Genomic DNA, 19,300 nt, shown 5'->3' on the forward strand with positions numbered 1-19,300 from the left:
TAGGAAAACTTACGTGAGGCCTCATCCAGATAATAGGTTGCAGAGAAACCTTTTTATGATGGTACAAAGACTTCGACGAGGCTGGAAAATCAGAATCTTCGAATAATATTCCTTTTTCCCGACAATTTCTTCTTATGGCCTGATAGCTATTGTTTCTCTGTCTTTCTGTAGTACAGTATCTGAAAAAATAATATTAATTATTGATTATTTCAATCAAAAAGATTAATAATTGTGATTATTCTTGGGAAGAAAAATACACATAGATTTTATTCAGATATTATTATATTTTATTCGTTACATTTTTCCGTAAGATGGTTCCTTTTCGAGATTTTCGACTGATTCGATTTAAAAAAAAAAAAACGCCTTGAGGTCTGGAGGTAGATAATCTATCCACTAACCACGATTCATCATTCTTTCTATCAGGATTTTTATAATAATTAGGATTTTCCTAAGGATTCAAATGAAAAGAATGGCTTGATTTTATTTTCGAATTCGGTAGCAGATACGACAAAACTACATGAAACCAAAAGGTTTTGTATGATATCAAATCTTTTGTGTACATTTCCTAACAACCAGTTCTTGAGGAAAAAAGCGGACAAAAACAAAATGTAGATTAGATTTTCAATAGAAATAGTTATATCGAATTGATGTGAATTACAAATTGGAGTATCTACGGCAAATTGAAGTTGTGACTTTGTGAGATGCAGAAGCTATGAAAATAACATTAACTTTAACAACCATAGCCCAAAAACAAAACGTCTTTCTTGGGCCTTCAACTAGAGGACTTTTTATTCTTAAAATCATCCTAGAAATCTCTCAATTTGGTTCGTATCAGCCTTCATATTCTATGGAAATAATTTGACTGATTCGACATTACTTCTGGAGTTTGAATTGATTTTTATCAGTCTTTCTGTTGTTTCTGAGTGGTTGTTCCCCGAATAGATCTTTCATTTCGTCACGATGTAATTCTAGGATTTGTAGCCATAAATGGTCTCAAACGGTAAGGTATGGTTCACTAATGACGAATTCGTCCCAAAAACTTAAAAATTCTCTTTCAAGGTTCAAGTGCGCTCTTCCAATGCCGACTGCGGTAGTCTATAAAGCATAAAGATCATAAAGAATGATGATGATGGGAATTGATAAGAAACATGAAATTCGATCCTTGTCTTAATGTGAAACAATATTAAGTTTTACGATGTTAGTAACGTTCTAACCACATGCTCATTACTGTGCAATTGGAATAATTTGTCCAGGTAAGATTCCTCTTAGCAGACATTTTTCTATAGTTTAATAGAGACGCAAAGTCAGAATGGTGTCAAAACAATGTCAAAATCAAAATTTTGAAAATACGTATGAACATTTAGAGACGTCGAAATTTCTGTTAAAATGATAGCTATCTTTATCATCCTGCTTATGTCCGTAGCTCTCTTCATCGTAGGTATTTTATTGATATCATCTTCAGATTATGAGAATATCAAGACAAATCTGAGAAACACATTTTCTGAGTTGTCCATACAAAAATCGAATTGTTGCATTCTGTCCTCACTGGAGGATTTGGGCAAAAAGCTGGAAACTTTGGAAACTAACCTCGAAGAGAAGAGGAAAGAAGTTGAGGATTCGAAATCTGAAGTTTATGAGACGACTGAAAAAATCCAAGCTTTAAATGAAACGTCTAAACAGGTGAGGAATGCATTTTTTGAGTTGGATTTTTCATCATGATGACGTCTGTCGTAAGTGAAATGAATCTTTCACTTTATCGTTATTAAGAAAGAGTGTCAACAAGATCTTTATAATTTAGTTTACGATATGCATCAACTCATCTTGATGCATCATTATTCAATACATTATATTGATCACACAATTTTTTTCAAAATAATCAATCTCATCTTATATGATGGGTCATAATAGTACTGAATAGATTTAATAAGTAATCTCATTTCAAGTGTTATTACATACTACTAAATTCCATTTGAAGTGAAAGATTATCAATTTCTTTTACAGATAAAATTGTTCTATACAACCCTGAAGAACGATTTATCAAGTTCCGAAGAAGACTGCAGTAATCTCTACAAAAAAATTGATGAATACAGAAATAGTCAAATGAAACTCAAAAAAGAAATACAGAGGAATATAAGATATTATTACGATCTACTGAATGCTATTCAGAACAGCAGATTCTTGGAAAAGAGAGATACTTTGAGAGCCTTACAAGGTGGAGAGGGTTTTGAATTGGAAAGATTGTATAAAGCAAAATGAGGATCAAACTACATAAGAACTTAATTCATTACTTTCTCCTTCTTTAAAGGTAGTATTTGTTGTGAACGAACTGTTTCATGATGATTTTTCTGTCAATTGAAGTCTTAGTAAATTTGTTATATATTCGCTGATTATTTATTCAGAAAGTTAGCAATTCAACTAATGAATAATAGTTTATTAAATATCAGGAAACGTCGTTTTCAACCTTCGTGACACCATGACCATTTTTTGCGATCTTATTAATTTTATTCAATTTTTATATACTGTAGAGGTTGAGCCTGAAGTAGACGCAATACCAAGATTACAAGGAATAATAAGTGTATTTGTTTTTTGAAATTTCACTGAAAATTTAAAAGTGAAGATGGTCCTTGTATGATCTGAAAAATTTTGTTCGGAAGCACAAGTAAAAAATGTTATCTGAAATACACTTGTCCCAATTATTAAATGGGGTGCACAATTTTGCTTCCGTCGTTTTGCAATAGATGGATGTAACGGTAAGTAATAGTCGAAATAAACAGATCGTAGATGTCGTACAATAAGCTCAGGTATTTGTAATATATTTATGTAATAGTCATAGTCATTCTCGATTGCCTGCTTACGAGCCAAATTCTCGTCATTTGCGGGAGGTTTAAATTTTCTGCTTCAATATAAAGAAATATACGGCTGAGGCTCATCGAATGTTCTCAAATACCTATGGTGAGGCCACTATTAGTGAAAGAACGTAGAAAGTGGTTTCAAGGATTCAAGATCGGTGATTTGACCAGGATGGCGATGGAAGAGAGAAGGTTTTCGAAGATGCAGAATTGGAGGTATTACTTGATCAAGACTCACGACAAATGGAACAAGAACTGGAAGGATCATTGGGAGTGACGCAACAAGCCATTTCAAAACGCCTGAACGTCATGGGAATGATTCAGAAACAAGAAAATTGGGTTCCATACGAGTTGAAGCCGAGATATGTTGAACGGCATGTTTGCTTGTGAACAGCTGTTTGCTAGGCAAAGACGGAAGGGATTTCTGCATCGCATTGTGACTGGAGACGAAAAATGAGTTCATTACTATAATCTCAAGCGCAGAAACTCATGGAGATATCCCGGCCATGCTTCCACGTCGACGGACAAACTGAATATTCACGGTTCTAAAGTCATGCTCAGAATATGGTGGAACCAGCTCGGCGTAGTGTATTATGACTTCTTGAAACCGACTGAAACAATCACAAATCATCGTTATCAACCAAAATTAATACGTTTGAGCCAAGCATTGAAAGACAAACGGCTACAATACAACGAGAGACATGATAAAGAGATTTTACAGCACGACAATGCTCGACCTCATGTTTCGAAAGTGATCAAGACATACTTGGAAACGTTAAAATGGCACACGGCCTGGCTGACCAGCAATTCCGGTCTTATGAAGAAGTAAAAAATTGGATCGCTTCAAAAGATGACCAGTTTTTTCAACGCGGGATTCGTACGCTGCCCGAAAGATGGGAGAAAGTAGTGGCCAGCGATGGACAATATTTTGAATCATAAATGTGTAACTAGTTTTTTACAATAAAGCCTCGAATTTCGGAAAAAAAAAACGTCGGAACAAAGTTGTACGTCTATGTACCAAAATTTGCAATCTACAATGTCTTCCTTCAATTCGGTAGGTAGGAGGAAGTTCACAACAATCTCTTGAATAAGTTCTTATCTCAGAGCTTCACGATCATTAAAAAAGATTTCCTCCAGATGAGACCGACCTCAAGCCTTCGAACATTAAAAATGAAAAATGTTGCGTGTGCTGTTCCCAACAATTAGGCCTAATTTAGACGAGCAAGCAACCGCGAGATTCCCTACTTTAATTGTTATCAACCCGTTCTCGAATGCACACATACACAGGTACCTAATAAACAATCCTCACGAAACCTAAGTATGTTGTGACCACCTTAATTGAATACAGCACTCGAGAAGATGAGATTAATGACAACAATTCAATTTCCCCTGTGGTTTCCACTGGAAATTTATGATGATTTACGATTAATTGGATTATTAGAGATCATTATTGGGTAGAGCCATCTATGAAACACGGTGTATTAATTATGCTCTATGTTCTTATGGTCTTCCGCCCGGATCTTGCGATATATGATTTTGAATCCGGGATTTTTCGAGAAAACTAGGCGTGATTCGACAATGTTTTGATGTGCAGATTAAAATGTATTCATATAAGTGTCGGAGCTCATCGTATTGATTTACATCATCGTTAAAACTATTCAAATATATTCAGCTGCGATGATTATAAACAAACTGAATTATGTTCAGTTTCAGTTAGGTGAATGAGAATTATCTATCGAATAATATAGAATGGTGCAACTTTTTTTTTTAATGAAAATTATTCATAAGATCATTCATTCAGCAGACTCAACAGTTGTGGAACAGTTGTCAATATTCTATGAATTTTCTGCTGAACGCATTCTATCATTTTCCGCTACAGAGCGGTCGCCATCTTTGGTAGCGAAGTTGTTTGCTATTATTTGCTTTATATGCTACTTTTTGGTAACATGTTGAGTAACTCATATTAGTGATTGTAACAGTGATTCAGCAGAAAGATCGGTAGCGTTAGTAGCTCTGCTACTGATAGGTATCAGTTTGGTAACGTTAATATTCTCTGCTGGACGGGTTGCTCCTTTTCTTGACAGCAATAAGTTCTGTGGGTCTTTCTTGAAGGTTATGTTATGATGAGAAACAATTTTCTGCTATAATACCGATTGCTCATCGGTAAGTGAAACCTTTCCTTTTGGGATCATCGGCTGTTCCACACTCTGCTTGAGGAAGGAATGTTTGAAAATATTATTTGTTCGTCGCATGATTTGGAATTGAAATCGAATAACTCGAAATGATATTCAATATATTCAAGAGGGTTGGATCGATGAATTTGTATTTATAGATTTATTGTGTAATACTCTAAACTTTTTTTATGAAAGGTATTTTAGGAAAGAAAAAATGTACCTATTTTAAGTTTGATTATTTTTTATGGATTCCAATTTAATTAAAATCGAATAGATGATTCAGGAAACGTCAAATGTAATAAACAATCAACGTGCTCAACTGAATTCTTATAAATAAAAGATGAAATATATGAATTGAATTCAGGTTTCAGATTCTTCTGCTGATTTTTGACTTCATAAAACGCTCGAACATTTCGTTTTTTTCTTTGATTAGATTAAATAAAATAACCGGATGATGCGGATGAACCATTATTTTTTAATTCGAATGGATGTTGCAGACATTTTCAATATCAGTGAATTTGATGAATAAAAATTATTTGTGAAACCCGTTGAAATTGAAAAAAATTCATTCTTCCAGGAATCTATATTTCTCGGTAAAAGTAGATAATACCGTCCTCCATTATTTGCCGCCCCTCTAGAGCGAGCCTTGCGGTTTCAGGTTCTTACGTTTTGAGTTCATTAAAAGCTTGAACATTTTGTTTTTTTTTTCTTGAAGATTATTGAGTAATTGGTATATGCGGAAGAACCGTTATCCTAAATTCAAATGCGCCCACGCCCAACATATTAATTAAAAATATTATAATATAATGGATAATGCTATGAAATAATACAACTTGAAATATTTCTCAAGAAGGATAATTTGTAAAGATTAAAATGCAATAATTCCTCGAATATTTTGCATTTCATTCTGAGTAATCAACAATCTGATCGGAGAATTGAAAAGAAAAATGAACAAGGAGCCGCCCCAAGTGGCAATAAAATTCGAAAACGTTTAGCAAAGTGAACGCTGACAAGCCCAATGAGTGCATGTGTTATTTTATTGTCAATTTCTGGTAAACAGCACTATGAAGGACTTATGCGACATCTGGATCTTTATGAGTATAATGCATAATGCGGCACCTTTGATGATTTTTGATGTTAATTAAATTTGTCTGTGTTCCTTTCTGTTGTTGCTGACCGAATTGAATCTTATTCGGTGCTTTGAATTTCTACACATCTGATTATTGTTGATCAACCTTGAAATGCCCCCCTTGAATTTCGCCGCTCAAGGCGACCGCCTACGCTGACTCCCCCTCACGATGGCCTTGAACATATCCATTATTTTCTATTGGAAACTCCGGAAAATACCTCTCTTTGTTGTTGAATCCATAAAAGAGTTATTGCAGTTTAGACAAAAATTACTTCAATAACATGGCATCCGTTTCTATCTCAGCCTTCGCGGAACATTTTTCTATCAGTAAAAAGCTTACTCTGCAAACCACCACCACCACCAATTGGACATCGGCAACAATGATATTAAAAATCTGAAATCCAGATTCACGCCTCAGATGTGACAAAAACAATCCTCCATTTCTTTTTACTACTTCTGCGAAATAAATGATCCGAGTCGGGTGACTTTTTTTCTGCGTATTCACGGTCAAATAATTTTGCATAGGAATTTATTCACTTTTTCCAGTAGGTAGCTTCCGAAAGGCGATTACAAGAAGAGGATTCCGCAAGGCTTACGGTTAAATTGCATCTTGAGTTGCGGTTTGTTGAAAGCGACGGGAACATCGGGCAAACATGCAGAAAAAAATTGCGGATAGCGCCTTCTGAATGTTTGTCGATCACGTTAACATGTTGAACTGGAAGACTGTAAAAGTTTTCATAGTAGTTTTCGTTGCATTTTTGTTTCGTTTTATTTTTGTGACGATGAAATGAAAAATATTATTGTTTCTGAGAGTTTGTAATTGATTAAATGAGAAAAAATTCAAATAGGGAATTCTCCTTCAACGAAAATTGAGTATTTGTTATGCACTTTCGTTAAAAAAATTATATTTGAAACATAGGATTTCAACCTTTCATTTAAAATATTGGTTGTACAACTTTGCTTCCGCCGTTTTGCAATAGATTACTGTAGCGGTAAATGGTAGTCGAAATAAATAGATCGTAGATGTCATACAATAAGCTTAGGGGAGAGTCGGGTAATTGTGCGCAGCGGCTAATCGTGCGCATACCTTTATTTCCACAATCGGGTAATATAATTTCGTAATCATCATGCAGACGCCATCTCTTGACAAAATTATGTTCTATCCCATACAAGAAGGGTAAATCACTGCACCATATATATCCAAAATGGCCACTTGGTTGTTCACGCATGTGTTGCTCTGGTGAGTGCCTTGGTGAAAATAAGCCATAAGTATTTTAATTTTCACTTTTTTAAAAAACCGTTTTCGTCGATAGATTGCTTGATGAGTCTCCTTGACACTGATATATTTAGTTCAAGCAAAAAAAAATTTTTTACTGTTTTATAGAATTCGAAAGTTAAATTACTCATTTCGGTTAATTGGGCGCAGTGCGCACGATTAGGCGCTAGTGCGTACAATTAACTTCAGAACAGAAAAAAGCGATGTTCCTGTCCCTAGAACATCTACTATTTTCGAAGAGTTGAGTCCACTTCCACAACCAAGGGTAGCTAAACGACAAAATCGTGAAAAAAAAATGTCTGAAATATTGACAGATACACCAAACCGAGAAAATTTAGAAACCGCAGCAGCGAAAAAGTTATTGAGGCAGGGGAAATTAAAAGAAAAAGAAGAACAAAGTAAAAAAGGAAAAAATATTATAAAAGGACCCAAAGCAAGTCAGAAGAGAAGCACAAAAAGAAAACTGTTCGAAGAGAGCAGTGAATCTGAAGATATATCAGAAAGTGAGATTTATAACGATGACGAGTTGGACGATCTGGAAACGGAAGACAATGAGAGATGCGTTATTTGCGGGGAGGGCAGTATAAAAAATGAGATGTGGTTTAAATGTTCAGTTTGTGCGAAATGGTCTCATGCCCTATGCAAGGGAGCAGACAGCCCTGAGGGATTTATCTGCGATTTTTGTGATACCTAATTATATTTTTAAAATTCTTTTTATTCTATTATATTTTTTATATCGTTAGAGTTTTGTTTATTTATTGTTTTTTTCTTATTCAATAAAAGAATAACTTCTCATGTTCAAAAAATTGTGTTATTGGTTCCTGTTTTCAATGCGCACAATTATCCTACCTATGCGCACCATTTGCCGCATACTTCGGGTAATTGTACGCAATGTTCATTTTTCAAATTTTATATTTCAAAGTCATAACGTGCATTTTTATTTTGAATATAATAGAGAAACTTATAGCCAAACCATTGAAGAATCTTGACGAAAAATCTAGAAGTTCAATCGTTTATGATTTCCAAAATATTTCAATTTTGGCTTAGGTGCTCACAATTACCCGACTCTCCCCTAAGTATTTGTTAACAAAACGCCATCGAATTTTTGTCTGCATCATAAAGTTATTCTCGAATAAACATGTCAGTTTACGAGCCAAATTCTCGTCATTTGCGGGATGTTTTAATTTTCAGCTGAAATATGGAAAAAGCTGCGATTGAGGCTCATCGAATGCTTTCATGTTCGTCAAGCTAGTGTTAGTGGAAGAACGTGCAGAAAGTGGTTTCAACGCTTCAAGAACGGTGATTTTGACGTCGAAGACCAGCATGGCGGTGGAAGAGAGTAGGTTTTCAAAGATACGGAATTGGAGGCATTACTTGATCAAGACTCGTGTCAAACACAACAAGAATTCGCAGGATCATTGGGAGTGATACAACAAGCCATTTTGAAACTGCTGAAAGTCATGGAAATGATTCAGAAACAAAAAAATTGGATTCCGTCGAGTTGTAGCCGAGATATGTTGAACGGCGTTTGCTTGCTTGTGAACAGCTGCTTGCAAGGCAAAGACGGAAGGTATTTCTGCATCGCATTGTGACTGGAGACGAAAATGGATTCATTACGATAATCTCAAGCGCAAAAAATCATAGGGATATCCCGGTCATGCTTTCACGTCGACAGCCAAACCGAATATCGTTTTCTGCTAGATCCATCACCAAGGGGTGCTTCCTGAGACAACAATGCCGTGAAAGGAATCCAGTGAGGAGGTGTAGTATATTCTGGCTAAGATCCAGAACTTCTTAGATCTCGCAGTATCAAAATTTCGAAGAAATTTTTGGAATGTTCCAACAAAATGATTTGTTGAAATGAGCGGGTATAAAGAATATATCGACCTGCATAAGGAGCATATTTCTGCAAATGTAAAAAGGTTTTAAAAGAGAGTGACACCAAAACGCATCTATAAAATGTAAAAAAACAAACTGTAAGGCTTTACACCATTTAATATTTTTGTTTTATATAGCACAGAGCAAAAACAAAGATATTTCAGTTTGCAGACAACACTGCAATCTACTTTTTCAACCACAAAAGTGTCATAAGACAACTCAAGGAAAAGAGAATGTTGTGAATTTGTCCGAAAAATTGAAAATAGGATTGAACTCAATAAAAACCCTTCAATACCCGTCATGAATTTCCACCAGCAGATTATCTCTGGAAAAAAATATAACAATAATAAAAACACATTTCGCATGTAAACATTCCAAAAAAAGACACTGAAATGATTTAACATGCAATAGAAGCACTTCGGTAAGATAGCCATCAACAGATACGAGACCGATGAAAACGAAAACACGAAAGAAATGATAAAGAAACAAGTTTAATGGATGAAAGAACATGCAGACATCAGCATAATATTTTTGGTTTCGGTTAAAGAGGCAATTCTATACAAAATTAAATAACTACAGGGGCCAAGAAAACCATATGAAATCAATTATGAAAAAAAACTGTTGAAATGAGACGGGAGGCCTAAGGAAGAAATTTTTGTCCTGAAAAAAGGACCTGAATACTTCGAATTATGGCAAAATGACCTGGTGATGAGAGAGCCGTGGTTATCTTTTTCTATAACCATATTTTCTATCTTTTCCAATTTCGCAACTCAATCAGCTACTTGAATTGTTTGAGTTGTAATTTGATTTACATAGCTGAGTGAGCGCTATGACATCATAACAATAAACTTTGCCACTAAGCACCGAAACTAATTCAAACAATAATTTTATTCGCCATTAAGGTAATCGATTTCGAGATTGCCAGAAGAAGGTACCGTTGGTTTGTTACCGATTTTTCGGTATTAGGTAATTTCAAAGAAAATGCAGATAATACGTTTGTTCTAGTATTTCTCAAATGCCTACGTGTATCTCATGAACCAGATTGTGCAGAAATGTATGCAATCAATAGAAGTAACTAAATAATATCCGGTTGCACAGTTACACAATTTTATCAGTATATCCTACGAAAATTCTCAACTGCATATCAGGCATACCTATTATATCGATGGACTGAGCTATTTATTATTTCTGAATCACTTTTTTCATTGAAAAGACTTTGGTTCTTTTTCATATCGGCAAAAATAAATGGTAAAAATTGATATCATGATTTTCATTTCTGCAGAGAAATGAAATTATTTTCTTTGCGATTAAATATGCGAGACATTCCTTGAGAGGGAACACCAACAAGTGGCTGCTCAGTTCAAAACGAAATAAGAGATATTTTTCCTTGAAGATCTCCGATTTTTGTAGAGTTTTTACATAATTTCCTCAAACATTAATCTGCATGGAAGGAAGTAGATAAATATTTGTAAAAATAAGACTGCTATTTTTAGGGAAAACAACTTTATAACTTCTATGTTCTATGATCTATGTTCTATGATCTACGTTCTATGTCTGAGATTCTAACCTAAGACTAGTTCATGTGGTATTTGTGAGTTATTTTAGAATCCCGAAGAAGTGGCATTGTTTTTGATTTCTTACAGATTAGTAAGCTATTTCATTTTATTTGTTTTTATTTATTTTTATTTTATTTCCTTGTATTACTTTGTATAATATTATTTCTTTTTTGTATGTTATTATGTTATATTTTAAACTAAACAAAATAAATCTTACAGATTCAAGACATCAAATCGTCTATTTCTTTGATTATAAAAATAAGAATTGATTACATTCTTATAAATCAAAAACGTAAGCTATAATGACGACAACCATGAAAATTTGCATCGCTTTGGAAGTATCAAATACTGATAAGAAGAAAAATACATACAAATTCAAATGGATCCAAACTACGGGAACAGAAAAAACATTATGAAATACCAGAGGACAAACAGGATATATCTGACCATCATGAACTTTTGGCTCTACCGAAGGTGAAGAATATCTTGAAATCGATTGAAGCAAGAGGTTCATTTCGTACGAGCGTCATTTCATTAACCCCGGAGTTGAAAGAAATATATTTTGATGCCGAAGAAGATGTGATGTTTAAGGATGAATATTTATAACTGATTTATTCACCCGCATATGTGAGAACAGTATTTGGACGAGAATCATCAGAACCACAGGATACAGTAGAACTTCCAAGAAAAAGCAAGGAGAATAAAAAGGATTTCAAGAAGATAAAGGAGGATTTTGTGCTGAATAATTTTGATGGTAATAAGAGTGTTTCAGTTAATTTATGGTTAGAAAAATTCGAGACGGAATGCACGCGTTGTGAAGTAGAAGAAGATAGGGACAGAATTTTGATTTTACGGTTGTTTATGGATGGAATAGCGAAAGAATGGTTTGATTCTAAATTAATTAGATTAGGTTCAGACAAAAGTTTTCAAATATGGAAAGAAAATTGCTTAGAGAGTTTTTGTGAAACGAGTTGGCATAAATATAGAGAGGCGTATTCATTTAGGTATATAGGAGGAAGTTTAGTGGACTATGCTTTTAGGAAAGAAAATTTGTTGTTGAATCTCCGAAATAATTTTCCAACTGACATATTAATTGATTTAATTGTCACGAGTTTGCCAGATATCTTACAAGATAGAATTAATCGATCAACAGTAACAACTTTCGAGAAATTATTGGGTGAATTGCGAAAGCTAGAAAGTTCAAAAAAATATGATAACGGTCGAAATAAAGATAATCATAGAATGACTAAATCTGCCGAACAAATTCCTTCCTATTCACAAACAAATAGAAAACCAATTAAGAAGGAACCATGCTCAATTTGTGAGAAGAAGGGCTTCTCAGGTAGATTTCACCTAGAAACAGTCTGTCGGCTAAGGAATAAATCCAATAATGTCGAACAAAAGAACATACCTGGAAACATAAGAACGGTAAACAATGTTGGGATACAGGATGAATTAAATGAGGCCATTTCAAACCAAAAAAACTAAGACTGTTGCCATTGATAAAATTGAAGGTGTTTATAAATAATAATGGATTATGTGGAATTTATGATTCGGGCTCAAATGTTAGTCTTCTGAATTCCAAAGTAGCAGAAAAGTTATGTCTACATATTCAAGAGAATAGAAACATATTCAAAACAGTCAGTGGCAGGGCAAATTTTTCAGGAAAAATAATTACAAAAATGAGAATCGATAATATCGAAAAAGAAGTTGTACTTTTTGTGGTTAATGAGAAAAATTTCGAGTATGATATTCTACTCGGACTAGATTCTATTTCCAATTTTCAATTAAAACAAGATTTTGATTTGAATATTTATCAAAGATTAGATATGAATGAAGAGAGAAAGATCGATTATCTCAATAATAATAATAATAATAATGATTACACCATCAATTTCAATGAAGGGATACCAACAGAACTTTTCGAAGCAAAATTCCAAATAGGAAGATTGTTGAAAGCGAATCTGATTGAGGAGTCCTCCTCACCTTTTGCATCACCAGTCACTTTAGCATATAAGAGAGATGAAGGGTCTAAAACCAGATTGTGTGTCGATTTTAGTGAACTCAATAAATTAATTGTTCCCGAACCACAGCCTTTCCCATTTATTGATGAAATCTTAGCCAAGACCCGAAATGCAAAATTCTTTACAACATTAGATGTAAATTCAGCCTTTTGGTCGATTCCTATTCGCATCAAAGATAGATATAAGACTGCTTTTGTGACACAGAATGGTCACTGGCAATGGAAATGTTTACCTTTCGGACTTAAAACATCCCCGGCCATATTTCAACGTATATTGAAATATTATTAATATTAATATTATCAGAAAATATAACCTGAATTTATTCTGCCTAAATTATATAGATGATATTCTAATATTTTCTTCAACATTTGACGAACATATAGAACATTTGGACAATCTCTTGAATGCAATATGTAATGAAGCATTCAGACTTAAATTTATCAAGTGTAATTTTGCAGAAGAAGAAGTCAAATATTTAGGACATATTGTAGGAAACAATACAGTACGACCTATAAATGACAATTTAATTTCCATTAGGAATTTTTCTCCACCAGATACTCGGAAGAAGATAAGGCAATTTTTGGGTAAAGTTAATTTTTATCACAAATATATAAAAGATTCAGCTAGATTATTAGAACCGTTGCATAATTTACTGAGAAAAGACGTAAAATTCAATTGGTCATTGGCTTGTCAGGAAGCTTTCAATAAGGTTAAGGACATCCTTTGTTCTGAGCCAATTCTTGCAATTTTCGACCCAAGTGCCTATACTACTACATATACTGATGCCAGTATTCAAGGAGTAGGAGCTGTTCTTAAACAAAAACAGATTAATGGTGAAATGAAACCCGTAGCGTATTTTTCTAAAAAACTGAATAAATATCAAAAGAACAAGAAAGCAATATTCCTAGAATGTCTGGCAATTAAAGAGGCAATTAAATTTTGGAAATATTGGCTAATGGGACATAAATTTATTGTTGTTACTGACCATAAGCCATTAGAAGGGAAAGAATTTCGTACAAGACCAGATGAAGAGCTGGGTGACATGATGAATTTTCTATCACAATTCGATTTTGAGATTAGATATGAACCAGGAAAAGGAAATGTAGAAGCAGATTGCCTTTCTAGAAACCCAGTTCTAGAAGAAACGGAGAATATGGACGGATGTATAAGAACAGTTAATTTGGTGGAATTAAATGAAATAAAAAACGATCAACAGAATAATCTCTTAAAGATAAATAGTATGAGAAAAACGGTTGTAGAGAAAGAGATACATTACAAATTTTACAAAAATAACAAAAAAATAATTTTGTCGAATGATTTTGGAAAAGATTTGATCAGGAAAGTGCACAAGCATTATGGCCATATTTGTGCTAGTAAGATAAATAATAAAATCAGGAAGTTTTATTACATTCAGAACATGGATTCACTGACAAAAGAGGTTTGTGGATCATGTGGCATATGTTGTAAAAATAAAACGAGAGTAGGTCAAAAGTATGGTCTCCTTTCTCAACTGGGCCCAGCAAAGGAACCATTTGAAATAATGTCATTAGACACAATTGGAGGTTTTGCTGGAAACCGCTCTTCAAAAAGATACCTTCATCTCCTAGTCGATCATTTTACTACCTAGGTAGATATGCATTTGCGAGCACTTCAAAACACCAAACAACCGAAGATTTCATCAAATTAATTAATAAAATTCAAGATAAACGACCGATCAAAACACTATTAACAGATCAATACCCAGGAATAAATTCGGAAAAATTCAGACAACATATGAGAAGTTTGAATATACAATTGATTTTGACAACAGTAGATTGTCCTTCTTCTAATGGTCTGAATGAACGACTGAATCAGACATTAGTGAACAGAATAAGGTGCAAACAAAACGAAACGAAAACTAGGGCATGGACGAAAATAGCCGATGAATGTATTGAAGAATACAATAGAACAGACCATTCTACAACGGGATATAGCCCAGAATATTTACTTTGTGGCAGAACTGATCCCATTGCTCCAGAAGAACTTATAGAAGAGAGAAATTTACCAAAAGATAGGGAAATAGCATATAAAAATTCTTTACGCTATCATGAATACAATAAGAAACTGATCGACAAGAATAGGAAACATTATGATTTTAAAATTGGAGACTATGTTTACGTTGAAAATAAATCAAAATTAAATAGAAAAAAACTTGATGAAATAAGAATAGGACCTTTTCCAATAGTGAAAAAAATTTCTAACACTATATATGAGATAAATATTGGAAATAAAAGAAAGGACAATAATTATTTTCATGTAACTAAGTTGCTCCCATGTGAAAACGCAAACATGTAATGTAACATGTGATATACTTTGTGTGGGGGGATGTAAAAATAAGACTGTTATTTTTAGGGAAAACAACTTTATAACTTCTATGTTCTATGTTCTATGATCTATGTTCTATGATCTACGTTCTATGTCTGAGATTCTAACCTAAGACTAGTTCATGTGGTATTTGTGAGTTATTTTAGAATCCCGAAGAAGTGGCATTGTTTTTGATTTCTTACAGGTTAGTAAGCTATTTCTTTTTATTTATTTTTATTTTATTTCCTTGTATTACTTTGTATAATATTATTTCTTTTTTGTCTGTTATTATGTTATATTTTAAACTAAACAAAATAAATCTTACAGATTCAAGACATCAAATCGTCTATTTCTTTGATTATAAAAATAAGAATTGATTACATTCTTATATATTTTGAGTTGCGAATGAAAAATAAAAAAATGTTTGGTAACTTTTTGTTTTTCGCAGAAAAATTGATGATATGTACTAGAGGTAAAACTATAATTTCGTGAAAGTTGTCGTCCAGTGTTGAAATATAGATAAGTCAAATATCAAACACAAGGCACACTTTTTCTGCAGAATTTTCAAGTGGTTTCTTTCAAGTTTGTTGTTACAACATATATTGCTCGACCTAAGTTTTTTGTGAAATAACGAACAATTACGCACAAATGACCTGGCATCTGAATGTATAAGAAAATGGTTTCCGGTTAATTTCAGATGTGAGTATTGTTTTTCGTAGACCTATATAATGCTTTATTTATCCCCATATGAAAGAATACAAAAAAAAGTAACACACATGATTGCAATAATTTTCTAAAAACAAAATTTTCCTACATAAACAAAAATTATTCATTCTTCACAAAAATTGATTCTTCTTCTTCTTCTTCATCGTAAGTTAGGACTAATCCTGTGTTTTCATCAATGGTTTTCTAGCTGCTGCTGGGATGCTGGGATAAATTGATTATTGTGATTTATTTCTGTTGGATAATAATAAAGACAATTTGGAACTAACGTTCTTAACGTTATTTGATATTAATATTCCCTCCGTAACCATTTAAGACGAATCTTGTGAATGGTTATTTGACTTGAAAATATTTCCTGATTGAAGATGTTCCAATACGACTCAACAGAAGTCAAGGAGTTTACCAATATGTTTGGTTTCATCTAATCTGAGCGTTTTTCAAATCGACCAATTGAGCTACACGCTGTCGGGACTGAGAAAAAAGCCATCGCTTTAAAGTTTTCTTGAAGAGCTGTTCTGTAGTTATTGCCTGTACATCCTAGGGTAGCTTGTTATATGTCGTTGGAGCAAGAAACACGAAGGATCGTTGACCAATAGATTTTCGCATTTTTGGTACTTTATAAAATAACTTCCGTGTTCCATAGCTGTGAGACACCAGATCTTGGTCACTTTTGATTTTGAAATGGTACTGAAGAATACGAGCACAGTGCAGCAGTCTAGGATCCAGCAGTTCAGATTCTTCATAGAGATCATCTGACGGGTAGGTAAAATCTTTTTTCATTAGTATCCTAAGAAATCTCTATCCCTCAATTAGAAAAGCTGACCGTGATCAACGCTAGTTTCGAAGTTAGAGAGTGTTCAAAGTAGACAAATGCAATATAATCACGTTTGAAATAGGTACCATATTTGAATAGTTTTTTCGCTACTTCGTAGCTAAAAAGGCTACAATTCTTCATTGGTCGCTGGGTTTTCATAATTTTTTAGTGGTATCGAACGTCTTTACTCATGAGTTACATGACTAGGCGGAAAACGTTGCTGCCTAGCTGTTTTGCTCATACAATGTTTTATCTTTATTATTCATTTATTATTTCGCAAAGTAGGACTTCAAAAAACATCTTGTATCTCGAGAGCAATACGTTTGCGGGCCCATGTTTATAAGCCTTTTTTCCTTAAAACTATCCAAGGAATATATCATTTTCTTTTATACCTCCAATTTAAGAACACCTAAGGAGAGACTATTGACGCCTAGGGAGACTCAAAACTTAATACTGTGTGGAGATGATATTTTATAGAAAACGAACGAGGAAGCATACAGACATGGCTACTAGTATAGTATTCTTTTCACTTCATTTAATAAGTACATCCGTTTGGATTAATTTCAGAAGATACTTTTTGGAAGTATCATACAAAATATATTCAACTATAAAACTGAATAGATAAAACAACGCATAAAAAACCAGATACTTGAAACCATTGCTGGGACCAAGGAAAACTATCGAAAAGTTGTAAAATGGCGTCATATTGACGTATATTTCTTCAATCATGTAAAAGGTATAAACGATGTTTTATAATACATAGATGTACCGCACCTTTGGGCGATCCTACAGTTTAGGAGTGTTGACTCCAATATTAAAGAGAGGAGGTTGATCATTGAGTTACGAATTCATGGAATAGAGGATCTTCTTCTTCGAGTGTCGTCTTCATTCCGAAGTTTGGCTCATCGAAGCTATGCCTATTTTCGATACTCTAGATCTAAATAATTGGCAGTTGTTGCAATTGAAGTTCTTCAACCATGAGTTCCATCTTCTTCCTATGGATCTTTTGTCCATTATCTTTCCCTGGATAATAAGCTGTAGCAACTGGTATCTATCTTACCACATATTATGTCCCAGGTATTGAATAGAGGATAAGGAAGTAAAATTATAATAATTAATTTAATTCAGTCAGAAGCATGTTGCCTGAGTCAGCTGATTCAAACATCACGTGTCTCTCTCCTATGTTGGAATTTTAGATACATTAGAGTCAATACTATATGTCTTCCTCTTTTATACTTTTCTTTAGACCAAGTAACCTAACCTAACCATAAATTAACAGAAAATATTAAAGTTTCCTCAGAAGGAAGTTTTCATTGTCGAGCTAGTTTCAGCTCCATAATTCGCAGTTGTTTAGCCTAGTTATCTACCCCAGTCGTCCACCATTCTACGCCTGACTGACGTCGAATGAACACAGATACTCAAATATATCTCCGTTCAATAGAAAACATTCATCAACACTCTATCGATCCAATCTGAATCTGATCAGAGTACAAATTGTCGGCTTTTAACGTTCAATATGACCCATCGGGAGGTCCCATCGTCTTAACAACTCAATCAGGATTTCAATTCGATTCAGGCGGTTCTATAAGACCTCAGCTCAAATGTGTATTGAAGTGGAACTGTATCTACATCAATTGGAATTGTGGTAGCATTCTTTGCTTTCATCGTGGATCCAGAGAAACATTGAAATGTGAGGTATAGTGCAAATTTTCATGATATAATGCATAAGAGGCAGATTCTTTATAAGGACTTTGAAGTAGTCATAAGAGTTCGAAAATGTCGACCAGAAGAAGCATTCAAGGAATCTTATGACAACAAGATAAAAGGAATAATATATTGGGTATAAAGTCACTCAAAGACTTTATTTAAGTTTTTTATTAAATTTGGCCAAGCTTTCGACCATTCACATGGCCATCTTCAGGGCACTGGAATCAATTATTAATCACAAACGACTATAAAAAAGCCCAAAAAACTCATAAGTTATCTACATCTTAACTTACAATTAATCTAAACTAACAATAAAAAGTCAGGCAGAAATATAACAATGAGAGTCACCTCTATAAATAAAACTTCCAGGCCATATAATCAAAAACTAAAAAATAGGTATAATCCACAGTTCAATTATCTCGAAAATACACAATAAATATCTGTAAAAACACATGGCAATAAGAACGAAAACACTCGGAAACTATGAAAATTGACACCGACAACACATTAAAAATACTGAAACTCAGTCAACCACAACAGCGTTGTGTTAGCTATATTAGTTTTAATATATCTGAACCTAACAGTGAAAAGTCAGGCAGAAATATAACGATGATAGTCACCTCTATAACTGTATATAACTCTGTATTGGTAGTTTTAATTTTTTGTCGATGTCAATTTTCATAGTTTCCGAGTGTTTACGTTCTTGTTGCCATGTGTTTTTACAGATATTTATTTTGTACTTTGAGATAGTTGTGGATTATTCCTTTTTTTAGTTTTTATTTTATGGCTTGGAAGTTTTATTTATAGAGGTGACTCTATATATATTA

General features: G+C 33.6%; 2 protein-coding genes across 2 annotated transcripts in view; one reads left to right on the plus strand and one right to left on the minus strand.

Moving 5' to 3' along the window:
• LOC123683284 (calpain-9-like) overlaps positions 1–19,300 on the minus strand; it is a 191,879-nt gene that overhangs the window by 77,619 nt on the left and 94,960 nt on the right. The window contains exon 4 of the mRNA XM_045622219.1: positions 14–179. Coding sequence (XP_045478175.1) covers positions 14–179 — 166 coding nt within the window. The remainder of the gene's footprint in view (positions 1–13; positions 180–19,300) is intronic.
• LOC123683286 lies at positions 1,314–2,380 on the plus strand. Its single transcript, XM_045622222.1, has 2 exons — positions 1,314–1,680; positions 2,002–2,380. The coding sequence occupies exons 1-2, from the start codon at positions 1,387–1,389 to the stop codon at positions 2,254–2,256; spliced, it is 549 nt and encodes a 182-aa protein (XP_045478178.1). The 5' UTR covers positions 1,314–1,386; the 3' UTR covers positions 2,257–2,380.

This window comes from Harmonia axyridis, chromosome 6, assembly GCF_914767665.1.
Source record: "Harmonia axyridis chromosome 6, icHarAxyr1.1, whole genome shotgun sequence".
Taxonomy (NCBI): Eukaryota; Metazoa; Arthropoda; class Insecta; order Coleoptera; family Coccinellidae; genus Harmonia; species Harmonia axyridis.